The 26,679-nt window shown below is 54.5% G+C and overlaps 1 protein-coding gene across 1 annotated transcript in view; it reads left to right on the top strand.

Moving 5' to 3' along the window:
* LOC138756764 (protein kinase C alpha type-like) overlaps positions 1–26,679 on the top strand; it is a 97,400-nt gene that overhangs the window by 20,513 nt on the left and 50,208 nt on the right. Inside the window, exons 3-16 of the mRNA XM_069923149.1 lie at positions 2,643–2,725; positions 3,233–3,344; positions 4,203–4,334; positions 4,695–4,851; positions 5,847–5,981; positions 6,419–6,515; positions 8,214–8,324; positions 8,998–9,171; positions 9,706–9,797; positions 10,271–10,333; positions 10,580–10,718; positions 13,410–13,490; positions 14,762–14,869; positions 15,780–15,920. Of these exons, the coding sequence (XP_069779250.1) occupies positions 2,643–2,725; positions 3,233–3,344; positions 4,203–4,334; positions 4,695–4,851; positions 5,847–5,981; positions 6,419–6,515; positions 8,214–8,324; positions 8,998–9,171; positions 9,706–9,797; positions 10,271–10,333; positions 10,580–10,718; positions 13,410–13,490; positions 14,762–14,869; positions 15,780–15,920 (1,625 nt within the window). The remainder of the gene's footprint in view (positions 1–2,642; positions 2,726–3,232; positions 3,345–4,202; positions 4,335–4,694; positions 4,852–5,846; positions 5,982–6,418; positions 6,516–8,213; positions 8,325–8,997; positions 9,172–9,705; positions 9,798–10,270; positions 10,334–10,579; positions 10,719–13,409; positions 13,491–14,761; positions 14,870–15,779; positions 15,921–26,679) is intronic.

Raw genomic sequence — 26,679 nt, 5'->3', positions numbered from 1 at the left:
CTTTCCCACCTTACCCTCATCTTTCCTCTTAACATTCTTTCCAGACTTAATTTCAGGCTAACTAGTCTGCTCCACATTAACATTCTGAACAGTCTGACTAATCTATTCCACATTAACTCTCTGAAAATGGTCACTATTCTGAAATGTATTTTTGTGAATCAGGGCAAATTCGTCCGCAAATCTAGCCGTTTGCTGCCATGTCCTCATGTCTCTCTCATCCAGGTATAATTTAATCTCATTTGGAATACACCTTTTAATTTCCTCAATTAATATCAATTCTCTCAATCTGTCAAAATTATTATTTATTCCATTTGAGGCACACCAATGGTCAAAACATACAGATTTTCCCAGAGCAAAATCCAGATAAGATTGATTCCATGTTTTCACCAAATTCCTAAATTTTTGTCTATATGCTTCTGGAACCAACTCATAAGCTTTCAATATGGCTTGTTTAACAGTATTTTGCCACTTGCTCTGAAGTCAAACTAGAGTATGTAGACTGGTGTGCTCAGATACACGCATCCAGGTGTGTGCACTAGGCACACCCTCACTCACGGACCCACACATGCACAGACCCATACACTCAGAGGCACTCGCTCATGGGCATGCAGTCACGGACACGCGCACTCAGGGACATGCTCGCTAAGAGCAGCACTCCCAGATGCTCACTTAATCACGGACACTCATTAATGGACACTCAATCACAGAAACTCACCCCTGGACACTGACAGACACAATCACGGACACTCACTCACGGACACTGACAGACACACAATTACAGACACTCACTCCCGGACAATGACAGACACACAATCACGGACACTCAATCACACTCATTCACAGACATTCAATCATGCACAGAATGACCGACGCTCAATCACACGGAGGCTCAATCACACGGACGCTCACTGACACTCATTCCCGGATACTCATTGACACCCAATCACACTCATTCACTGACACTCAATCACGGATAGAATCACCGACACTGACTCACCGACGCTCCACCACCGACGCTCACTGACACTCAGTCCCAGACATTCACTGACACTCAATCACACTCATTCACGGACACTCAATCACGGATACTCAATCACCGTCACTCCGGGACACTCACTCACACACTCACTAAGGGACACTCGTGGACACTCACTGACGAACACTCACGGACGCCCGCTCCCACTCATTCATGGACACTCATTCACAGACATACACACTGACACTCATTCCCGGACACTCACTCACTCCATCACACTCACTCCATCACATTCACTCACGGACTCTGACTCAGGGACGCTCCCTCACAGACGCTCCACTACATACACTCACTGACCGACACTCACTTGCGGTCATTCAATCACAGAAACTCACTCATGGACACCAATCACAGACACTCATTCACAGACATTAACATACTGACACTCATTCCCAGATACTCACTCACGGACACTCACAGACACTCAATCATGGACATAATCACGGACATTCAATCACAGATAGAATCATGAATAGAATCACCGTCACTCAATCACGGACACAATCACCGACACTCAATCACGGATAGAATCACCGTCACTCATTCACCGACACTCAGTCACACTGACTCATGGACACTCGCTGACAGACACTCACTGACTTTAATTACCGGACGCTGCATCACGGACACTCACTGACAGACAGTCACTGACACTCACTCCTGGACACTCACTCGGGACACTCACTCCTGGACACTCATTCATGTGCCTTCACTGAAGCACAGTAACCAACACGTATTCTTCCTGATGTGCTCTCACCGACACTCGCTCTCACTGACACACTCACACAAACCCCTTTTACATTGGCGAACTACTATTGATGGTTCAAAGAAACATTTTGAAACACTGGACAAACTTTAACCGTGGACAGTGAGTGTCCGGGAATGAGTGTCAGTGATTGTCTGTCAGTGAGTGTATGTGATGTGCACCCTTGCACATTCTCTAACCGGCATCCCAGAGCAGAAGGGTGCCTACCCTCATGTACCCGTCCCATTCACATTGCACCAACTGGTCGGCCAATTCACAATGAATCGGTGAGGATATACCCTCCCGATCTGGTTCATCCCCGGAGTGATCGGTCCTTTGTGCTGGTTCATGAGCGTTCACACTGGCAGATTGGTGGTAAATTACTGGGTTCACATGCCAGAGTGAAAGGAGATTGTACAGATGCTCACACAATCACACCCAGACAAACACACACACTCACACTCACATACACACAGACATCCTCACACAATCACACCCAGACAAACACACACACTCACACCCACATACACATAGACATCCTCACACAATCACACCCACACACACACACACTCACAGACATATTAATGCCCACTCCCCCTCAATCGACCCCCACTCACTCACGCAGGGAGAAAGGGGCTTCACTCTCTGTGTGAAGGCTGGCAGTGGTGGTGTCAGAATGTTCCTCTAACCTTCTCTCCCCTCCCCCTCTCTGCCCCCTCTTCTCTTCCCACCCTCACTCCACCTCTCTCCCCTTCTATCACCCCTCCCCCACCTCTCTACCCCCTCTATCTCCCTCTTTCCCCTTCTCTCTCTGCCCCTCCCTTTCTCCTCCATCCCCCCCCCCCCCCCTCCTCTACCCAGTTTGTTCATTTGTTGTCCACAAGCGCTGCCATGAATTTGTGACGTTCTCCTGTCCGGGAGTAGAGAAAGGGGTCAATGCTGAGGTGAGAAAGGGAGGGGAAGGCGAGAGGGGTGGGAAGGGGAAGGTGAGGGGGAGAGAGAGAGGCGAGAGGGTGAGGGAAGGGAGGGAGAGGCAAAGGCGAGGAAATATGAGGGACAGCATAGAAAGGTGGGGGGAGAAAAATGGTGAGGGGGAGAGAGAGGGGTTGAGAGCTTTGGGGGGGGGGGGGGGAGGGAGAATCCCGGGTGGGACAGGTCATGAAGGTGTTGGGGATTCAAGAATGGTGGATGAGAGGGGCGAGTCTGTGATGGACAAGGGTATGTCCTGACCACAAGGCAGGTTGGGCAGTCTCTGGGGAGATTCTCTCTCTATCCTGACACATGGCGAGATCGTTTGGCCCCTCTCGGTACTGCTGCACGGTGATCGGAACCCTCTGGGGCTCTGCAGAAGTCGTTGGCACTTTTGGGGGGGGGGAATGAAGGTTGGAGTTTGAGTGAGGGAGGGTTCAGGCTTACCTCCCATTGACCTGTGACCTCTGGTGCCCCTACAGGGTCAGCGAAATAAGCACAAGTTCAAGGTTCACAGCTACAGCAGCCCGACCTTCTGTGACCACTGCGGCTCCCTGCTCTACGGGCTGGTTCACCAGGGCATGAAGTGCAGCAGTGAGTGTCTGACCCTTCCCCCCCCCCCCCCGGGGTCACAGATCTCACCCTCCGACCCATCCCCCCCCGAGGTTACAGATCTCACCCTCTGACCCTTTCCCCCAGGGTCATGGATCTCACCCTCCGACCCTTCCCCTTGGGGTCACAGATCTCACCCTCCGACCCTTTCCCCCAGGGTCACGGATCTCACCCTCCGACCCTTCCCCTCGGGGTCACGGATCTCACCCTCTGACCCTTCCCCCCCCGAGGTCACAGATCTCACCCTCTGACCCTTCCCCCCGGGGTTCACGGATCTCACCCTCTGACCCTTCCCCTCGGGGTCATGGATCTCACCCTCCGACCCTTCCCCCCCGGGGTCACGGATCTCGCCCTCTGACCCTTCTCCTCGGGGTCACGGATCTCACCCTCCGACCCTTCCCCCCCAGGGTCACGGATCTCACCCTCCAACCCTCTCCCCGGGGTCACGGATCTCACCCTCCAACCTTTCCCCCTGGGGTCACGGATGGCACCCTCTGACCTCTCCCTCAAGATCATGGATCACGCCCTTTGATTCCTCCACTGGGGTCACTGACCCCTCCGACACTTACCCATCCTTTCCGTCATTGACCACGTACCCCTGACACCCGGGGGAACAGATCACACCTTCTGACTGCTCTCCCCGGGGTCACTGACCCATGATCCCTCAGCCTGGTCCCCTCCATCATTGACACCTTTATCACTGACCCCTCATCTCTGACTCCTCCATAACTGTCCCCTCACCCCAATCCATGAACTGATCTCTCCTCCTCTCCCTTCCCCCTCCTCCACTCCCCCCCTCCCCTTTCTCTCCCCCCTCATTGTCCACCTCCCCCTCTCCAGGCTGTGAGATGAGTGTCCACAAGCGATGTGTCAGCAATGTTCCCAGTCTCTGTGGCCTCGACCACACGGAGAAACGAGGTCGGATCCATATCCGGTGTGAGATCGACGGTGACAACCTGCTGCACGTCACAGGTCCAGGGGTGGGGGCTGAGGTGAGGGTGGTGGGGTGGTGGGGGGGGGGGAAGAAGTGAGGGTTCTCCTCGCAGGGATAGAGGGGACAAATGTCTGCATGAGGTACAGTTAACAGTGAGGGCAGTTCATCATCCTCTTCCCCCTCTTCCTTGCCCTCTCCTCCCTTCCCCCTCCCCATTCCCTTCACCTCATTCCATTCACCCCCATTCCCCTCACCCATTTTCCCCTCTGCCCCTTCCCCTCTCTTAACCTCTTCCCCTCTCCCCTTCATATTTCTCCCCCTTCTCTCCCTCTTCCCCTCCCGCCTCGCCCTCAGTGAGGGTGGGCAGGTCCTGGTCTCACTCTCCCCTCTCCCCACAGTGGGTGAGGCACGAAATCTGATCCCGATGGATCCCAACGGACTCTCCGACCCCTACGTCAAGCTGAAGTTGATTCCTGACCCCAAGGGGCAGAGCAAACAGAAGACACGAACCATCCGCTCCACCCTGAACCCCGTGTGGAATGAGTCATTCACCTTGTGAGGGAGGCCAGACTCGGGGGAGGGTGGGGGGGGGGGAAGAGAGAAGGGGGAGAGAGGAGGAATGGGGGTAACGAGGGGGGTGGAGAAAGTGGGAGGCATTGGAGTGAGGGAAAGATGGTAAGGAGGAAGGGGGTGCAGGAGAGCAGAGAGGGGGTGGGGACAGAAGGGGAGAGGGGAAGGGAAAGAAGGTTGGAGTAGGAAGAGAGAGGAGGGGAAAGAAGGGTGAAGGGGTGGGAAGAAAGGGGTAGTTGAGAAGGGGAGGGAGAATGGGGAAGAGGGAGGTCCATGGTGAGAGGAGGGTGAGGGATGTGGGGCAGGGGGTAACGGGGAGGGGAGGGGTTGGTGGTTTTCAGTTGTGGGGATGTGCGGGGATTTCCCTCGGGAGTATGTGCCCCCTCCTTCATGCTTGTGATGTCCCTCCCTCTCCCCCACTCTGTGTCTCTCTGCCTCCCTCTCACTCTCTCCATCTATCTACCTTGCGCTTACTTCATCTCTCCTCCTTTTTCTCCACTTCCATCTCTCTCTCCATCTCTTTCTCCACCTCTTTCTCTCCATTGCTCTTTCCATCTCTCCTTCTCTCTCACCTCAACCTCTTTTTCTCTCTCCATCTCTCTCTGTCCATCTCTCCATCTCCATCTCTCTCCCCTCTACCACTTTTTTTCTCCATCTCTCACTCCCTTTCTCTCCATCTTTCCCCCTCTACCTCTTTTTCTCTCTCCTTCTCTCTGTCCATCTCTCCCACTCCATCTCTCTCCCCCTCTACCACTTTTCTCTCCATCTCTCACTCTCCCTTTCTCTCCATCTCTCCCCCTACCTCTTTTTCTCTTTCCATCTCTCCATCTCTCTCCCCTACCTCTCTCTTTTCTCTCCATTTCTCTCTCCCTTTCTCTCACCATCATCTCTCCCCCTCTACCTCTTTTTCCTTCCATCTTGCTCTCTCTCTCTCTCTGACCCCACCCATCCCACCTTGCTCCCCCTCCCCCCCACCCCAGCTCCCTGAAGCCGTCCGACCGGGAACGCCGTTTGCTGATTGAGGCCTGGGACTGGGATCGAACCTCCCGCAATGATTTCATGGGAGCCATGTCCTTCGGCATTTCCGAGCTGTACAAGATCCCGGTGGACAGCTGGTGAGTACCAGATCCTGACCCCAACATGGTCCCATTGTGTCCCCAACACAGGCCCAATGCGAGCCAAACGCCACCCCAACACATGGGTCTAATGCTGCTCCAACATTGGTCAAATGCAGCCCCAACAACAGCTAAATATGGGCCAAATGCGGCCCCAATATGCAACACATGTGGACCCAAAGTGGGGCAAACACATGCAACCACATTCACACACAGTACACACAGTCTCCAAACATGGTGGCTGTCTGAAGGAGGGGGAGAGGGTGGAGGGGGGTGTGGTAACAAGCAACAGAACTCCTTACACTGGGGGAACTGCACCTTCCTGAACATCAATCATCTCCCCCCTCTCTCTCATCCATCTCTTGCATCCCTCTCTCTCTACCCCTCTCTCCCCGCCTCACTCCCCCCTCTCTCTCTCTCTCTCTCTCTCCCCCAAGGTTTAAGTTACTGAACCAGGAGGAGGGTGAATATTTTAATGTCCCGGTCATCTCTGATTCTGTGGAGGAGCAAGAGGAGCTGTGTAAGAAACTAGAGGTAATGTTTACACAGGCCCATTGTTCCACATTATGCACTGCCTTCTATTCTGCATTACGTACCTCTATGCTGTCCCGCATTACACACCTCTCCGCCGTCCCGTGTTACGCATCCCACCACCATCCCACATAATGCATCCCTCTGCCGTCCCACGTTTTGCACGTCTCCGCTGTACCGCGTTACGCACCCCCTGCCATCCCGCAGCCGCTGAGCAGGACTATGAGTGTCCACATCCCTGCATTTGCCTCCTTTTACAGTCCCTGACAGTCCTGCACAGGAAGCAGGAGGCCTGTTCTACACTGGACACCATTGCACAGACCTCAGTAAGTAGTGCAGGGGGCTCGCTTACCATCTACAGTCCCAGACGCCAGGAAATGCACCCTAGATCAAAGGCACAAACACAGACCCAAATGTGGAACACACCATCTGCCAGAGGTGCACACAAATGCAGAGCAAAAATATACCGACTCTGATGCAGACCACAGGGCCAGGATGTACACACACTCACTCCCGCCAAATCCCCCGCACTCTCGGTCCCGCCAAATCCCCCGCACTCTCGGTCCCGCCAAATCCCCCGCACTCTCGGTCCCGCCAAATCCCCCGCACACTCGGTCCCGCCAAATCCCCCGCACTCTCGGTCCCGCCAAATCCCCCGCACTCTCGGTCCCGCCAAATCCCCCGCACTCTCGGTCCCGCCAAATCCCCCGCACTCTCGGTCCCGCCAAATCCCCCGCACTCTCGGTCCCGCCAAATCCCCCGCACTCTCGGTCCCGCCAAATCCCCCGCACTCTCGGTCCCGCCAAATCCCCCGCACTCTCGGTCCCGCCAAATCCCCCGCACTCTCGGTCCCGCCAAATCCCCCGCACTCTCGGTCCCGCCAAATCCCCCGCACTCTCGGTCCCGCCAAATCCCCCGCACTCTCGGTCCCGCCAAATCCCCCGCACTCTCGGTCCCGCCAAATCCCCCGCACTCTCGGTCCCGCCAAATCCCCCGCACTCTCGGTCCCGCCAAATCCCCCGCACTCTCGGTCCCGCCAAATCCCCCGCACTCTCGGTCCCGCCAAATCCCCCGCACTCTCGGTCCCGCCAAATCCCCCGCACTCTCGGTCCCGCCAAATCCCCCGCACTCTCGGTCCCGCCAAATCCCCCGCACTCTCGGTCCCGCCAAATCCCCCGCACTCTCGGTCCCGCCAAATCCCCCGCACTCTCGGTCCCGCCAAATCCCCCGCACTCTCGGTCCCGCCAAATCCCCCGCACTCTCGGTCCCGCCAAATCCCCCGCACTCTCGGTCCCGCCAAAGCCCCCCCCACTCTCGGTCCCGCCAAATTCCCCCGCACTCACACTCCCGCCAAATCCCCCACACTCACACTCTCTCATGTACATGCATCATCCCAAAAGGATGGGGAAATTCGGGGGGGGGGTGTGGGGAGGGGAACAGAGGGAAGATAGAAAATATGTGAAGGGAGGAGGTAGTTATGGAGGGTTTGGAGGGAAAAGGTTTGGTGGGATGAGATTTGTAGTGGAGGGGGAAGGGAGGTGTGAGAGGAGGAGAGAGGAGCTGGGAAGGGGAGGTGAAGGTTTGGGGTGGGAGGGGAGGGTTTGGAGGGGATAATATAGATGGGAGGGCAAAGGGAGGGGTGAGGGGTTTTGTGGGGGGAGGGGTGAGGGAGCTACTGACCTTTTCCCCCTCCAGGTGAAGAAGACCTCCTCCTCCCCCTCTGATTCAGACCCCTCCATGAACTCCGGGACCAAGTTTGGACCCTCCGACTTCAATTTCCTGATGTTGCTGGGAAAAGGAAGTTTCGGGAAGGTGAGGGAGCTCCAGGGAGGGGGAGGGAGCCCCGGGGGAGGGAGTTCTCGAGGTGAGGGAGCCCAGGGGAGGGAGTTCTTGGGGTGAGGGAGCCCCGGGGTAGGGAGTTCTCGGGGTGAGAGAGCCCCGGGGAGGGGGAGGGAGCCCCGGGGGAGGGTGAGGGAGCCCTGGGAGAGGGCGATGGAGCTCTGGGGGAGGACGAGGTGGCCCCGAGGGAGAGTGAGAGGTCTCTGGGACTGGGTGAAAGGGTCTCCCTGTCAGTGTGAAGGAGCTCCAGATTGTGTGAGGGAGTCTCACAGCCATGGAGAGGGATCTCTGCAGCATGGTGAAGGATCTCTGAGCCATGTGAGTTAGCCCCGCAGCCATGTGAGGGAGCCCCATGCCTTGAGAAGAATCTCTGCGGCATGGTGAGGGATCTCTGAGCCATGTGAGTCCCGCAGCTGTGTGAGGGAGCCCCATTGCCTTGTGAGGGATCTCTGAGCTGTATGAGGGAGCCCCACAGTTGTGAGGGAGCCTCATAGCCTTGTGAGGGAGCCCCAGGCCAGGTGAGGGAACTCCACAGTCAGTTGAAGGATCTCCGCAGCCGGGTGAGGGAGCTCCAGGCCCCGGTACAGGACAGGGAAGGGGAATGGGGTGAGGGCTTTCACCCACCATGACTGCCACTCCCCTTCAGGTTCTGCTGGCCGAGAGGAAGGGCACAGACGAGCTGTACGCTGTCAAGACCCTGAAGAAGGATGTCATCATGCAGGAGGACGATGTGGAGTGTTCAATGGTGGAGAAGAGGGTCCTGTCCATGGTTGACCCCCCCCACTTCCTCACACAGCTACACAGTTGCTTCCAGACTATGGTGGGTGGTTTGGAACCAGGCCTTCACTCCATGGGGCCCTCACTCCCCGGGGCCCAGAACTGGACCTTCACTCCCCAGGGCCCAGAACTGGACCTTCAATCCCCAGCCCGCAGAACCAGGCCTTCACTCCCTGGGGCCTAGAACCGGACCTTCACTCCATGGGGCCCTCACTCTAGGGCCCAGAACCAGACCTTCTCTCTCTGGGGCCCAGAACTAGACCCAGAACTGGGGCCAAGAATTGGACCTTCAGTCCCTGGGGCCAAGAATTGGACCTTCACATGCTGGGGCCTTCTCTCCCTGAGGCCCAGAACCATGCCTTCATTTCCTGGGGTCTGCACACCCTGAGGTCTTCAATCCCTGGAGCTTTCATTCCCTGAGGCCTAAATCTGGGGCCTTAGATTTCCAGGCCTATAATCCAAACCCACACTCCCTGAGGCCGGGACTGAGGGAGCGCCAAACTGTTGGGGAAGGGGGGAGATATCGGGAGATGTTGACCCTCGAACAACTGGCCCCCTGACCCCACTTTCTCCATAGGACCGCCTGTACTTCGTGATGGAGTACGTGAATGGGGGAGATCTGATGTATCACATCCAGATGGTTGGAAGGTTCAAGGAGCCACATGCTGTGTGAGTGAAACACCATCTTTCCTCTTTCTCCTCCTCTGTTCTCCCCCTCCCTCTCTCACCTCTCATTCTCTCTCCCCTTCCTCCCCGTATCCATCTCACTCTCCCCTCCCTCCCCTCTCCATCTCACTCTCCCCTCCCTTCTCTCCCCTCCCACCCTCTCCCCTCTCTCTTCCCTTTTCTCCCTCTCCCCCTCTCTCTCCCTCTTCACCTCTCTTTCACCCTCTCATCCTCTCTCTTCCCCTTTCCCCCTCTCCCGCCTCTCTCCCCACAACTCTCCCTCCCCCTCTCTCTTCTCCCCCTTTCTCAGCCTCTTCCCCTAAATCCTGCAACCAGAGGGGACTCCCACAAGGAGAGTTGAGTGGGTGGGAACTTTGGTGCTGAGGGAACAGAGTTGGGTAGTTAATCCTCTCTTCCCCCGCCTGCCTCCCCTCCCCTTCCAACACCCCCAACACCATTTCCCCCATCCCCGATAGGTTCTACGCTGCAGAGATTGCAATTGGATTGTTCTATCTTCACGACCATGGGATAATCTACAGGTATTGTGGGAGGGGTTGTCCACTGGGAATGGGGAGGGGTCTGCGTGAGGAAGGGCGAGGGGGGAACGGGAGAAAGAGAGGGGAGGGGGAATGGAGAAGAGGGGATAAGGGGAGGGGGTGGGGAAAGGGGAGTGTGGAGGGGAAAGGGGATGGGGAGGAGGGAGGGGTTGGGAAAGAGTGAAGGGAGGGGGAGAAGGGAGGGGAGGGGAGGCGGGATGGTGGTGTGACATCTATTGTGGGTCTCAGGGACTTGAAATTGGATAATGTTCTGTTGGATTCCGACGGCCACATTAAAATCGCTGACTTTGGAATGTGCAAAGACAATATTTTCAATGGAATGACAACACGGACGTTCTGCGGGACTCCAGATTACATTGCCCCAGAGGTGCGTATATTCCCCTCCGACGGGGAAGACAACCCGAGATGTTGATAAAGTAGGAGAAAGGTGATAAAACCCACTGGTTGTTTAAAGGGTTTCCATAAAACTCCCCCGGATCCCTCCCTTAAACGACACTTCCCCCCGATCCCTTGGCTCGACAACACTCCCTCGGATCCCTCGGCAATACAACGCGCTCCCGGATCCCTCCCCTCAAGAACACACCCACCGATCCCTTCCCTCTACAACACACCCCTCGATCCCTCTCCTCTACAACACACCACCCCGGTCCCTCTCCTCGACAACACACCACCCCGGTCCCTCTCCTCGACAACACACACCCTGGATCCCTCCCCTCGACAACACTCCCCCAGATCCCTCCCCTATACGACACCCCCCAGATCCCTCGCCTTGAAAACACTCCCCCAGATCCCTTGCCTCGACAATACTCCCCCGGATCCCTCCCCTCGACAATACTCCCCCGGATCCCTCCCCTCGACAACTCGACCCCGGATCCCTCCCCTCGACAACTCGACCCCGGATCCCTCCCCTCGACAACTCGACCCCGGATCCCTCTCCTCGACAACTCGACCCCGGATCCCTCTCCTCGACAACTCGACCCCAGATCCCTCCCCTCCAACTTGACCCCAGACCCCTCCCCACTACAACACTCCCCCGGATCCCTCCCCCTCTCCAACACTCCCCCTGATCCTTTTGGACTACAACACTCCCCCAAATCGCTCCCCTCGACAACACTCCCCCCGGATCCCACCCCAGTACAACACTCCCCCGGATCCCACCGCTCTACAACACTTCCCCGGATCCCTCCGCTCTACAACACTCCCCCGGATCCCACCGCTCTACAACACTCCCCCGGATCCCTCCGCTCTACAACGCTCCCCCGGATCCCTCCGCTCTCCAACACTCCCCCGGATCCCTCCGCTCTCCAACACTCCCCCGGATCCCTCCGCTCTCCAACACTCCCCCGGATCCCTCCGCTCTCCAACACTCCCCCGGATCCCTCCGCTCTCCAACACTCCCCCGGATCCCTCCGCTCTCCAACACTCCCCCGGATCCCTCCGCTCTCCAACACTCCCGCGGATCCCTCCGCTCTACAACACTCCCCCGGATCCCACCCCACAAGATTCCCCCGGATCCCTCCGCTCTATAACACTCCCCCGGGTCCGTCCGCTGTACAACATTCTCCACGATCCCTCTCATCTACAACACTCCGCCTGATCCAACGGCTTCACAGCGCACTCCCGGATTCCTCCCCTCTCCAACACTCCCCCGGATCCCTCCCCTCTACAACATTCCTCCGGTTACCTCCCCTCTACAACATTCCCGCAGATCCCTAAACTCTAAAACCCTCCACTGTAAAACACTCCCCCATATTCCTCCCCTCTGTGACACACCCCCTGATCCATCTCATCTACAACACTCCCCCTCATCCCTAGGTTCTACAACACTCCCACGGATCCCTCGGCTCCTCAACGTGCTCCCGGATTCCTCCCCACGACAACATTCCCCCGGATCCCTCCGCTCTACAACACTCCCCCGGGTCCCTCCGCTCTACAAAACTATCCCTCCGCTCTACAACACTCCCCCGGGTTCCGCTCTACAACACTGCCCTAGATCCCTCCCATCTGCAACACTCCCCTGGATCCCTCCCATCTACAACACTCTCCCGGATCCCTCCCATCTACAACACTCCTCAGGATCCCTCCCATCTACAACAATCCTCTGGATCCCACCACTCTACAACACTACCCCTGATCCCTCCGCTATACAACACTACCAGCCCCTCCCCACGGATCCCTCTCTTTCACAACACCCCCCACCCCTCTGGAACCATCCGCTTTACAACACTCCCCGTGATTCCTTCCCTCTACTACACTCCCCGGGATCTCTCCGCTCTACAACTCTACCCCGGATCCCTCCGCTTCTCAAAACTCCTCCGGATCCCTCCCCTTCACAAAACTCCTCTGGATCTCTCACTTCTACAACACTCCTCCGGATATCACCCCTCTATTACACACCCCGCATCCCTCCCCTCTACAACACTCCCCGAGATCCCACCGCTCTACAACACTACCCCTGATTCATCACCTCTACAACGCATCCCAGATCCCTCCCCTCTACAACGCGACCCCAGATCCCTCCGCTTCACAACTTTCCGGATCTCTCCCCTCTACAACACTCCACTGATCATTCTGCTCTACAACACTGCCCCGATCCCTCCGATCTACAACACTCCCCCGAATCCCTCTCCTCGACAACACTTCCCCTGATCCCTCCCCTCGACAACACTTCCCCTGATCCCTCCCCTCGACAACAGTTCCCCTGATCCCTCCCCTCGACAACACTTCCCCTGATCCCTCCCCTCGACAACACTTCCCCTGATCCCTCCCCTCGACAACACTACCCCTGATCCCTCCGCTCTTCAACACTAACCCCACCTTCCCCCCAGATCTATCCCCTCTACAGCACTACCCCTAATCTCTCCCTCTACAACATTCCCCAGATCCATCCCCTCTACAACACTACCCCTGATCCCTCACCTCTTCAACACTCCTCCCGGAACCCTACGCTCTCCAACACTCCCCCGGATCCCTCCCCTCTACTACACTCCCCCGGTTCCCTCCATGGGAATGGAGTCGGGAGATCACCGGTGCATTTTGTGACAATGTCGTTTTACAGATCATCACGTACCAGGCGTACGGGCGGTCCGTGGACTGGTGGTCGTTCGGCGTGCTGCTCTACGAGATGCTCTCTGGTCAGGTAGCTGGGGAGGGGAGAGTGTTCCAGCAGATCGAGCCCCGACTGTATGTGAGCGAAGAGGTGTCCGGCAGAGGGAGCACTGATTGAAGGGTAGGGGTGGGGTGTCCGGCACAGGGTGCCCCAACTGGATGGGAGGTAGAGGGTCCAGCAGAGGGAGCCCCGTCTGGAAACGTGGGGAAAAAGTTCCGGCTGAGGGTGCCCTGACTGGGCATGAGGAAGGTGCAGAGAGGCCTCTCAACCACTATGGGGAGTGACAGAGACACTGACAGAGACACTCTCCCCACCGATCTTCCTCTTTCCCCCTGCTATCCCTCGCCCCCCAATATCCCTCTCCATCCCTTGTCTCCCTGTACTTCAAATTTCCCTCTCACGCTGATTTCCCTCTCTCCCCCAATCTCCTCCTCCCCGATCTTACTTTCTCCCCCAATATCCCTCTCCCCCTGATTTTCCTCTCTCCCAATCTCCCCCTCCCCGATATTCCTTTCTCCCCGATATCCCTCTCTCCCTTCTCTCCCCGATCTCCCTCTCTTCTCCGATCTCCCTCTCTCCCTCTGATCTCCCCCTCCCCAATCTCCTCCCCAGTCTCTCTCTCCCTTTCTCCCCAATCTCCCTTTCTCTCCCTTTCTCCCTCTGATCTCCCCCAATCTCCTGCTTTCTCCCCGATCTCCCCCTTTCTCCCTCTGATCTCTCCCTCTCTCTCTCTCACCCCAATCTTCCTCTGTCTCCCCGATCTCCCCCTCTCCTCCCGATTTCCCCCCTCTCCTCCCGATTTCCCCCCTCTCCTCCCGATTTCCCCCCTCTCCTCCCGATTTCCCCCCTCTCCTCCCGATTTCCCCCCTCTCCTCCCGATTTCCCCCCTCTCCTCCCGATTTCCCCCCTCTCCTCCCGATTTCCCCCCTCTCCTCCCGATTTCCCCCCTCTCCTCCCGATTTCCCCCCTCTCCTCCCGATTTCCCCCCTCTCCTCCCGATTTCCCCCCTCTCCTCCCGATTTCCCCCCTCTCCCTCCGATTCTCCCTCTCTTCCCCCGATCTCCCTCCACCCTGACTTTTTTCCCTGTGGTCCCCGGGGGTGGGGGAGACATGGGGTGGTCTGTGGATGTCAGGGGAGACATGAGGTGGTCTTCAAGGGTGGGGTTGATGTGGTGTGGTCTCTGGGGCTGGGGGAGATATAGGGAAGTCTTCAGGGGTGAGGGGAGAGGGAAGGGGGGAATCAGCTTCCAAGGGAGATGTTGAGAGACCCCTCCCCCACTCTTCCTCCCTCTCGCACGCAGCCCCCCTTCGATGGGGAAGACGAGGAGGAGCTGTTCCAGTCGGTGCTGGACGACACGGTGACCTACCCCAGGACCCTGTCCCGTGAAGCCGTGTCCGCCTGCAAAGGGGTAGGTGGATCCAGAGGAGATGACCTCTCAGTGGTGGTGGGGGGGGGGAAGGAACCCTCAGGGGAGGAGAGGGCTGACCCCTCGGGGGCATAGGTGAGGGGGAGGTGGTGGGTGAGCCGGGTAACCAGGTAAAGGAGGCAGGAAATAAACCACTTGAATCTGTGTTCATCCCAATCCCCATCCCCCTACATACCCACTCCCCTTCTCCCATCATCCCCTCCTCCTCACCCCTTCTCCTTCCCTATCCCCGCTTTCCCTCCCCTCCTCCTTCTTCCCCTCCTCCCATTTCCTCCCTTACCCCTCTTTCCCTCACTCCCCCATTCCTCTCTACAACCTCACCCACCACTCTCTCCCATTCCACCTCTACATTTAAGTCAATTTAGAAGAATGAGAGGGGATCTTGCAGAAAGATAAAATTATGAAAGGCCTAGATAAGAGGGAGGTCGGTAAGTTGTTCCCGTTGGGGGAGACCAGGATGAGGGGACAGGGCCTCAAGATCCAGGAGAGTAGATTTAGGATGGAGAAAAGGAGGAACTGCTTTTCCCAGAGGGTGGGGAATCTGTGGGATTCGCTGCCCATCAAAGCTGTGGAGACGACTTCAGTGAATCTATTTAAGACAAGGTTGGAGAGATTACTACACAGTAGGGGAATGAGCGGATGTGGGGAAAAGGCAGGGAGGTGGAGATGAGCCCATCATCAGATCAGCCACGATCACGTGGGCTTGACGGCCCGGATGGCTGACCTGCTCCTGATTATGATCTGTCTTTCTCCCTCTCCCCTCCCCTCCCCTCCCTCTCCCCTTTCCTATTTTCTCCCCCCCCTCTCCCCTTTCCCATTCTTTCCCCCCAATCTGCCTTTCTCCCCCTTCTCTCTCGCATCTCCCCCACATCTCTCTCTACACCCCCCCAAGTTTCTGACGAAGAACCCCCTGAAGCGTCTGGGCTGTGGAGTGGACGGTCAGACAGACATCAAGGGCCACGCGTTCTTCCGTCGCATGGACTGGGAGAAACTGAGGAACCTGGAGGTTCAGCCTCCCTTCAAACCCCGTGCGGTGAGTGTCCAAGGGGAGGGGAAGGGGGGGGATGGGAGAGAGAGTGGGTGGTGAGAGGGGGGAGGGAGGTATGGGAGGGAGGAGAGGGGGGTGGGAAGAAGGTTCTTGCAACTTTAAAAATATATTTATACTTTCTCCCCCACCTCTCTCTACTTCTCTCTCCCCCTCTCTCTTACACACACCTCCCCCCTCCCTCACCTCCCCCTCTCACCTTCCCCCCCTCTCTCCCACACACCTTCCCCCCCTCCCCCCGCAGTCGGGGAGGAACGGCGAAAACTTTGACAAGTTCTTCACGCGCGGAGTCCCCACCCTCACCCCTCCGGACCACCTACTCCTCCTCAGCCTCGACCAGGAGGAGTTCAGTGGCTTCTCCTTTGTCAATCCAGCCTTCCTCCACCCCTCCAAGAGGGCCTCCTCACCCCTGGCCCCCTGACCCTGACCGGCTTCTGGTACCCCACCACCGCTCTCCATCTCTTTTCTCTCCCTACCAACCCAGGGCTGGCTAGGCCTCAGCTCCGGACTACGGTTACTGTGGCAACCGGTCCTCAAAACCAATCCCATCTCGGCCCAGGGTTTGAGGGGGAAACAGGTCCTTTCCTCACCCCTCTCTTTCCCCCACTCTTCTCCTCCCTCTCCTTTCCCCTTTCTTCTCCCCCCCTCTTCCCCCTACCTTCACCTTTGGAGCCAATATCAGGTCCGCCAGATCTCTTGGCAGACGAAGATCTTGTTTATTCCGAAAATCGTTGTGTGTTTCTCCCCCTCCTCCCTCCTCGTCTATTGTTCTACCTCCCCACTCCTGCTGTGCACTACTACGCAAATCCCACCACCCCACTCAGGCCTGCGCTGGTCATATGTAGCCCCCACCTGCATTCTCCATCTGTGCCTCAGGACTGAGATAAACCAGTGTTGACAAAAGGCCCGTACCTGACTGATCTTGGGGCGTGAGAGAGGGGAGAGGAAGTGGGGGGTGAGAGAGAAGGGAAAGAAGGAGAGAGGGGGAAAGAGGTAGGGGAGAGAGATGGGGAAAAAGGGAGGAGTGAGTGGGGAATGAGAGGGAGAGAGATGGGGAGAGGGGAAAAGAGAGGGGGAAAGGGTGAGGGAGAGGAAGGGAGAGAAAGGGGAGGTGAGAGAGAGGAGCGGAGAGAGTGGAGGGTGGGATAGGGGAGAGAAAGGGAGGAGACTGAAGAGGTGAGGGGGAGAGAGAGGAGGAGAGGGTGAATGAGGTGGGGAGGAGAGGGGAAAGGGAGGATGGAGAGAGGGGAGGGTGGAAAGAGTGGGGAGGGTAGAGGGGAGGAGAGAGGGAAGGGTGGGGAGAGGGGAGGACAGAAAAAAGGGTGGGGAAAGGAGAGGGGAGAGAGGAGGGTGGGGAGAGTGGAGGGGAGGGTGGGGAAGAGTTATGGCTGCGTCGAAGAGAGTCGGATTGATGCAGGGCTGAACATCCAGGCCACAGATACCTGTCCCAGCTCCGGCATATCGTGGGATCCTTTGGACCGACAACCCCCCCAGGGTTGGGATTTATTTTCTTGAACGTGTCATGGCCCTTGCGTTGCTGGAAAGTTCTTTCCAAAACCAATAAATGGTGTAAAGTGACTGGTTCGAGAGTCCGGGCTTCATTCTCCCTTCCAGAGTCTGGGGCAGGAGGGGAGGCGCCTCCTTGTGTGGCTGCGAGCTCGTCTTCAGGCTCCTGCATCTCCTGCCTGTTCTAGAGCGGAAGGATCCGGGGAGCGGGGTTCCGAGGGAATGGGAGAGGGAGGGTCGGGGGGCGCGCTGTAGAGCAGAGGAACCGTGCATAAAGAATTCTGAATGACCCCTTCCATGCTGCACACGAGATCTTTGACCCACCTGCCATCAGGTAGGAGGTGCAGGAGCATCAAGATCAAGGCCGAGGAAGAACTTTCTCCCACAGGCTGGGATATATCCAGTGACCGAGAGAATCATCCCCTAATATAAATTCAAATCATATCTGTGTGTCTATGTGAATGTTTGTGTGAGTGCGTGTTTGAGTCTCCTAAATGCCCCCAATGTTCCAGCCTTCACCACCATCCCCGACAAGGCATTCCAAGCCCCCACAACTCTGTGTGTGTAAAAAAGAACGTCCCCCAACGTCTCCCCTGAACTTCCCTCCCTCCACTTTGTACACACTTCCTCTAGTATTTGCTGATCCAGCCCTGGGAAACAGTCACTGGCCGTCCACCCTATGGATGCCTCTCAGAATCTTGTTGACCTCAATCAAGTCTCCTCTCATCCTTCTACTCCCGAAAAGTCACGGCTCTGCGAACCTTGCCTCATAAAGATTTGTTTCCCGATCCAGACAAATTACTGGTGAATCTCCTCTGCCCCCTCTCCGTCGCTTCCATGTCCTTCCTGTAATGAGGTGACCAGAACTGAACACAATACTCCAAGTGGGGGCTCACCAGAGATTTATAGAGTTGTAACGTGACGTCTCGATTCCTGAACTCAATCCCCCGACCAAGAGGTCCAGCACATCACCATCCTCTCACCTCACGTGGTGACCTTGAGGGATTTTCATTTTAATTTAATAAATTTAGACATTGAAGACCGTAACAGGCCCTTCCGACCCACGAGTCCGCGCTGCCCAATTTACACCCTATTAACCTGCACCTCCCGGTACGTTTCGAAGGGAGGGAGGAAACTGGAGCCCCCGGGGAAATGCACGCAGACAGAACATGCAAACTCCAGTCAATGGCGCTACCCAATTGACCGAGGAAGGGAAAAATTTGGTGGGTTCAAAGGGCAACAAGACTGGACACAGGCTGATGGGGAAGGGTCTTTGTTACACAAGGAGATGATGGAGGAACTAAGCCGGTATCAAGTCAAAGTCTCCTTTATTTGTTGTTCAGACCTCGCTGCATAGCAAAGACGAGCTCGCGTTTCTCCAGGGCCGCGGAGCAGATTGACAGAAATCCAGTGGAACCTCATTATAACGTCACGGTTTGGGTCCAAAAGATTGCATGGTGAAAAAAATCGGGGTTCCCCACTCCCCGCCACAGCCTGAGACCCCCCGCTCCCCGCCGCAGCCCGAGCGAGACCCGCTGCAGCCCGAGACCTCAGCTCCCTGGTCCGCGAACCCCACGACAGCCTGGAGGCCACTATCTCGCACCTGGCACCAGCCTGAGTCCCGGGTCCAATGACTGATCGGGTTCTATCCAGATCCTCGTTAGAACAGAAGTTAAATAGATTTAAATATTAAGACGTTCGCAGTAAAGGTTCACCGTCCACTATCCACGGATAATCTGGGAGTTCAGGAGCCTGATGGCCTGGCGTAATAATCTGTCGCCCGACCTGGACGACAGGGCCCGGGGGCTGCGGTTCCTCCCACCCGTTGGCAGAAGGGAGAGCAGTTGACGCGAGGGGCGTGTGGACTCTTTCTCAATGCTTTCCGAGAGCTATCGGTGTCTGTCACGGGAGGAAGAGAGCCCCAAGTGATTTTCTCCACCGACCACCCTCCTCCACAGGGCCTTGCGGCCCGGGGGGTCCAGCTTCCAAACCAGGCCGTGATGCAGTTGTACAGGAGGCTCTCGGTGTGTCCTCTGTCGAATGTGGTGAGGACGGAGTGGGTTGGTTGGGGGGCGGGGGTGGAGGTGGGTTTTCCTCAGCCTTCGCTGGGCTTTCTTGGCCGTGGAGCTGGTGTTCAAGGACCAGGTGAGATTCTTCGCCAGGTGCACGCCCAGGAATTTGGTGCAGCCTCAATGGATGAGCCGTCAATGATCAGTGGAGCGTACCCCCCCCCCCCCCTTTTCTGGTCAATAACCATCTCTTGTTTCATTAATGTTGCGGACTCTTCTCCTGTCTGTTGGCAACTGCACCTCATCTCTGTACGCTGACTCCTTGTCTTTACTGATCAGGCCCACCACGGTCGCGTGGTCGGCGAACTGGATGGGGTGGTTCAAGCTGTGTGTGGGTCGTAGGTCAGCAGGGTGAACAGCAGTGGATTCAGCTCACAGCCTGTGCTCAGTGTGAGGGTCTGGGAGGTCTCCCAGTGTCAGTAGGATGCAGAGACATTTCGGGCCTGAGCCCTTCCTCAAGGGATCAGCAGAATGAGCCAGAAGCAGGAAATCTCAGAGTTCAGGCAGTGTCGGTGGGGGTGGAATCCAGACCACATTAATTGGATAGGATGGGTGCGGGGGAGGGCGGGGAGAATTCATCATGCTCTGTGCGAAAGGAGATAGGGAAGGGAAAGACAGAGCTGGGGAAGGTGGAGAGGGGGCTTAACCGAGACCAGAGAAGTCGGTGTTAATGTCATCCGGCTGGAGGGGGCCCAGTCAGAAGACAAGGTGCTGTTCCTCCAATTTGCGGCTGGTCTCAGTCTGGTAGCGCCTGAGATATCGGCAAGGGAATGGGGTGGGGGATTGAAATAGGCGGCCACCGGGAGATCACACTGTTGCGGCAGGCAGAGCCAAGGCGCTCGGCCTCTCCGACGAAGAGGAGACCACTTTATTAAAACTCATGCAATGGGACCACAATAGGGAGAACATAGATTGGTATCCTCAGTCACCCAACACCAGTCACATTGGGACTTAACACTACCAATATGACAGAATCAGAATCAGGATTTATTGTCATGAACAAGTCACCAAATTTACTCTTTTGTGGCAGCATCACAGGACAAATGCTCATAACCATCTTACAACATTACTGTAAAAAATAAAATATTAATAACAATAACAGTTCATGAAAAGTCAGGCAGTATCTGTGGTTCCCTGTCCATTCAGGAATCTGGTGGTAGAGGGGAAGAACCCGTCCTTGTGTGGCTGAGTAGCTCGTCTTCAGGCTCCTGGACCTTTTCCCTGATGGTAGCAGCGTGAAGAGGGCCTGGCCTGGGTGGTGAGATCTTTGAGGATAGAGGCTGCTTTTTTAAGATATCGCCTCATGTAGATGTCCTCGATGGAGTGAAGTCTGGTGCCTGTGATGTCGCAGGCTGAATTAGCAACCCTATGGAATTTATTTATGAAGGTAATAGAACAAGCTTTTGAACAACATTATCTTCCCATAACTTTTTCCATGGTGATGATTGCAGTTATTCCAAAAAAAGATGGAGACCCATTAAAACCAACTTCATATCGACCTACATCATTATAAAATTATTGCAAAGGTGTTAACGAATAGGATTAATGAATATCTTTCTGAATTGATAAATATGGACCAGACCAGTTTTGTTAAAATGGAAAAACTTCAGAAAATATAGTCAGGTTATTAAGTATAATCCACTTAGTGTAGAAAAAAAATGGTTTGAATGTAAAAGTGGCTTATAGTGGGTAAACTTATACCTCTCATTTTGTTCATTTTAGATTGGTCACAGTGTTTGAGCTACCGAAAGAAAATAGACACACACACCGAGAGCAGTTTAGATTATACAAATGTTTATTACAAATTCAAAAGCTGATTTCACACTACAATATGCAAGCCCTTCCCAACTATACTTATCAACTCTTGGACTGGTCCCAACTGCCAAAGCGAGGCAACGACTGCACACTTGTAGTAGGTTGTCAGGGCGCCGTGTGCAGCTTCTCCACCTCCCCTGACCGGGACATTGGCTGGACTCCAGAAGTTCTTCTTGCTGAGAGATGTTGCCACCTCTCGGGGAGTCTCAAACTTCAGCAGCGGGACCATGGCTTATATTACCCAAAAACTGCTTACCCAAGCACCTATTCCCAGCACAGCAAGAAAGATAAGCGAGCAAGCTAGCATGCTAGGCTTCTAATGAATAACATAATTTTCAGCTTATCACTTTGAATACAATGGTTTATTTTGCATCAAGGCTAGGCTTCTGACAGTCTGTGACCAAAACAAGCAGGAAGATTAAATGTTCTTGATACACAGATGTCCTTTCTTCAGATAACTGCATCTCTGGCCCCTTGGTAGAATTTAGCTTATGTCTGCTGATTCTAAAAACAAGAAGGTTCTCAGCCTTGCAGAACCAAAGGCTGCAAAATTAAAAAAAACACAGTTAGAATCTTCCATTACATTCCACCCCTTGGTCACAGGCTGTCAGACACTTGACAAGCATAAGAGTACAAAAAGAGCGTAAAAGAGAAATCAAAACTACAATAATCACAAAAACAAGCAATAAAGCAAGGAACCAATGGAGAATAGTGTGGCCCAACCCCCCAAATGTACCAGCTAACCATGGAAAAGGATTCCAACCAAGACTCAAGCTATCCTCGTGGGTCACAATACCCAGACACTGGAGCTCATGAACAGAATTCGAAACATGCTGAACAATAACATATTTATATAAGCTGCACTTGAGGCGGGTGACCAAGGACTTCCTTGATGTAATGTATCGGACCGTGTTTCCCATGGGCAACTCCCTCGGAACGTCCTCGACATTACAAGTCCAATTGTTGGCACCAAAGCAGCTGTTAAGCCAAATCACCAGGAGCGTAAAACAGAGAACCTGGAACAAAGAAGCCTGACACATGTCACTCACGATACCGTAAGCATTCAGTGTTTAAACGGACTAAATCATCCTGTCCCTCAATAGCTACCCACCGAGTGTTACTCTGGGCAGGTGTCACTATTTCTCCTTTTACAGGAGGGCCACTACCTGGTGGTGGCACCCATACCTTTTGACCAACATTCTCTAGCTCGGGAGTGGGGGGCAATGATTGTTTTTCCTCTGGAATAGGCTGTAGTTCAGAAGCGTGAAGAAGTCGGTGGAAAGGTGAACCTCCCTTCAAAGGGCGATGATTCAAATTGTCGACTGCTTGCTGCAGCACATGACACCACCCCTTCAGGGTCCCAGTGGTGTTAAACGAATTTGTTCCTTCAGTAAGCCGTTCATTCGTTCAACTAGCCCAGCAGCCTGCAGGTAATAAGGAATATGGTGAACCCATAAGATACCGTTGTCATTTGCCCAATCACAGATTGCCTTCCCGGAGAAGTGCGAGCCATTATCAGACTGAATCTCCTCAATTAAATGGTTTAGTCCTTGGATAGTGCTAGCTTGGTCAGCCGTCTTGGTGGGAAAAGCAAAAACCAGGCCTGAAAAGGTGTCAACCATTACTAGGACGTAATGTTTACCCATTCAGTCTGGCATAGGGCCTATGTAATCAATTTGCCAAACCGCAGCTGGGCGAGCACCCCATTTTATTCGGCCATGCGGACCAGGAGGAATGACACGGGTCTTCACAAGCTGACATTCTGGGCATGTACGCATGACCATGCGGACATCATCCTGATGGATGGGTAAAGGATGTGTACGGGCCCACATAGCTGATCCCTTTTCCCCCAAATGACCACTCTGTTCATGTGCCTATCGAACCAGGGGGACGGTATCGGCGCGGCTGATAGTGGCAAGCTGATCTGCAACTGCATTATGTTGTGCCATGTTAGTCGCCACATTGGTATGGGTATCAACGTGATATACGGTTATCACACGGTGGTGGGAAGCATCCCACAACAGCTGCCACAACTGTTTGCCCCACACTGGGTGGTCATGTATCATCCAGTCATTCTTTTGCCAATCAGGCATCCATACCACAAGTCCATTAGCCACAGCCCAGGAATCAGTAAACAGGCGAAGAGGGTAATCATGGGGATCTAGTGGTAAAGTGACTGCCTTCAACTCAGCATACTGACTGGAGCCACCATCCCCCTCCTCTGATAAATGAGTTCCTGACTTGGAATGGTAAGCCACTGCCTTCCACTTTTGCTTTCCTTGCACCCACTGGCTGCTACCATCAGTAAACCAGGCATCCTCTTGTTCTGCTGGAGTGAGCGAATCATATGGTTTACCCCACTGAACTGGTGAAGGGGGTAAAGGAGGGGGAAAGGCGGGTTCAACGTCCTCATGACGAGACGGAAGATCAGCCACCTGTTCGTGTATGCGGCCCACCCCTTCAGGCCCTCTGGTCGCACGACTCTGAATATACCACTTCCATTTAACAACAGAAGATTGCTGAGCCCGCCCAATCTTTAGATTAGCATCATTAGCCGGGACCCAATTCATTATTGGAAGTGCAGGTCGCAATTGAACATCTGCATCGCCTGTCATTCTTTCAATCTCCAGCAGGGCCCAGTAACAGGCTAGTAACTGTTGTTCAAAAGCAGAATAATGAGTGGCAGCCTCGGGCATGGTATGTGACCAGAATCCCAGCAGGACTCAGCGGCCCTCTTGTTTCTGCCAGAGGCTTCAGGAGGCCACATCATCAGTAACGGAGACCTGTAGTTCATAGTGGGTATCTGGGATGCGGGAAGAAATGGGCAGGGCCTGAAGAATAGCCTGCTTGGCGGACTGGAATGCCCTTTCCTGATCGTCACCCTGTACAAAGTCTGTTTTCTTTTGGGTAAACATATAGAAAACGTAAAAGCAATGCCAAGTGTGGAATATGGCGTCGCCAGTATCCCAATAACGCCAGGAAACGCTGGGTCTCTTTTTTGTTAGTAGGAGCGGCCAAGTCTGCAATTTTATTGCGAACTTTATCGGGAACCACCTGTTCTCCAGCATGCCACTGAATTCCAAGGAAAATAACTGTCTGGGATGGGCCCTGTACCTTGGTGGGGTTAATGGTCTACCCTCTTTGCATCAGGGTATCTTGGACACTCTCCAAACCTTCCTGTACCATCTCTTCTGTGGCCCCTTGGATCATCACATCATCAATATAATGGTGAATTGCAAGGGAAGGCAATACTGGCACTGTCTCCAGATCACGGGCAATTAGGCTGTGGCAAATAGTGGGAGAGTGTACATAACCCTGAGGGAGGCGGGTGAAGGTATACTGGTGTCCCTTCCAGGTAAAGGCGAACTGATCCTGTGAGTCCTCAGCTATAAGAATACTGAAGAAGGCGTTAGCGAGATCAATGACAGCATACCATATTCCTGACTTCCCAGTAGCAATGTTTTCAATAAGGGTAACAATGTCCGGAATTGCTGAAGCAAGTGGTGGGGCATGTTTGTTCAAAAAACGATAATCAACTGTCATTCTCCAGGAGTCATCCGACTTTTTGTAATAGTCTGAATTCCAAATGCAAATTCCCCTTGGCTAGTATTAAGGGCCGTACCGGCCAACATATTAATACCCAGGATACACTCGTCAGTAGTAGCCACCAGGGCATGTAACCAGACAGGGGAAGGGCTATCAGCCACCGTGGCACGGACTTTTATTTCCTTTACCAGGGTGACCGCTCCTCCAAACCTCTTTATTTGAAATGTTGGTCAGTCCAGAGGTCGGGGTTACCCGGAATCACCGAGTGCTCCGCACCGGCATCAACCAAGGCCAAATATTGATGGTTATTACCCCCACCCCAATGGATTGTTAACGGTATGTAGGGCCGTGGGTCCCTGTGTATCCACCGTATCTCAATGGTGTAGACACGGGAGCCCTGCCCACACCTTCATGCTTTAGTAGGGTTCAGGGGCTTCCAGGCCCACATGCCACTATTATCCATAAGAGCCTTGTTAACCATTTGTTGTACCTCATCACGGGTAACTAGAGCAGGAGAAGCTGAATCGATAGAAGCAGCAGTGGGAACAGAGGGCACAGCTGGGCCAGGAGGACTCAGCAGCTGGGGATGATGTTCCCCTGCCTTTCTCTTATAAAGGACATAAAGGACTGCAGTAGGTTTCCCATCAATATCATTTTTAGGTACGCCTAACTTTAACAAGGTTAGAAAAAGGTCCTTTCTTGTCGGTCCGTTATTACCAGCAGTCCCTCTCTTTTCATCCTGCTTGTCTGATTTAACCTGGGCTGTACGTGAGTGGATTTTACCTCCCAGTTCTAATTCTCGAAGCCCAGATAAGGCATGCACTGCCTCAGACAGAGGGTGCCCAATTAGCTGTTTAGTTACGGACAGAACCAGCCCCCGTGTAGTGGGTTGGGCAGAATGAACCAATCTGGTATACATTCCAGCCATGAATATCTCTTCATCAGGGCTCCCCCCATGTACCCACAGCCTCAAACGCCTTGCATACAAGGCAGAGGCCAGGGCCTGCTGATGAATGACTGCTATACCCTCCTCTGGGGTTCTCCAATTGTTCTGCAAATGTAAGTCCCAATCTGGTGATGGGTATACTCATAGCAGGGCATCCCGTAGAGAAGTAAGTAAGTAATCCACCTCTCTCCCTCTACCCCACAGCTCAGCAGTGACCCGGATATCAGTAGTCAATGTTCCTAATCCCAACAATTCCTCAGGGGTTAAAAATACATTACCCCCTCCTTGTTCCCAGACACGCAGGAGCCAGGCTGCCAGAGTTTCTCCTACCTTTTGCCTAAATTGATCTCCAATGGCAGCCAGCTCTTTTACAGAGAAGTCACGGATCATTGACTGTTTCCGACCCCTGTTCCCACTTTGGCCCACAGGGTCCTCCACCCAGTCTAGGGGAGGAGGCCTAGGCCATCCCGTAGAGGGAGTAGGCCATAGAGCATAAGCAGGGGTTTGGGTATTTTCCCCTGGGTCCACTTGGGAGACTGGGGTATCTATCCCTTCCATCTCTACCCTTACATCATCCCCCCTTCTGTCTGGGAAGTCTGCTGCCTTATGGGGTGGGCGTGAACAGCAGGTGGAGAGGGCAGTATGTTAGACACATGCTGAGGAGTATCTGCATTATTACCATTGTCATTCCAGATATTCCCATCCCAATCCTCAATTACATCAGGATCATCGCCATTCCTTATCATGGCACGAATACGATATGGATCGGGTTCTACTCCTTTCCTTATCTGCACAGAGCTGCTGCCGGAGTTTAATATTACGGCAGATCGTTTGGACATGCTTATCCTCCCATTCTTTGGCTCTG

Source organism: Narcine bancroftii, chromosome 3 (genome assembly GCF_036971445.1).
Source record: "Narcine bancroftii isolate sNarBan1 chromosome 3, sNarBan1.hap1, whole genome shotgun sequence".
Classification (NCBI taxonomy): Eukaryota; Metazoa; Chordata; class Chondrichthyes; order Torpediniformes; family Narcinidae; genus Narcine; species Narcine bancroftii.
This window is presented reverse-complemented; position numbering and strand designations above follow the sequence as displayed.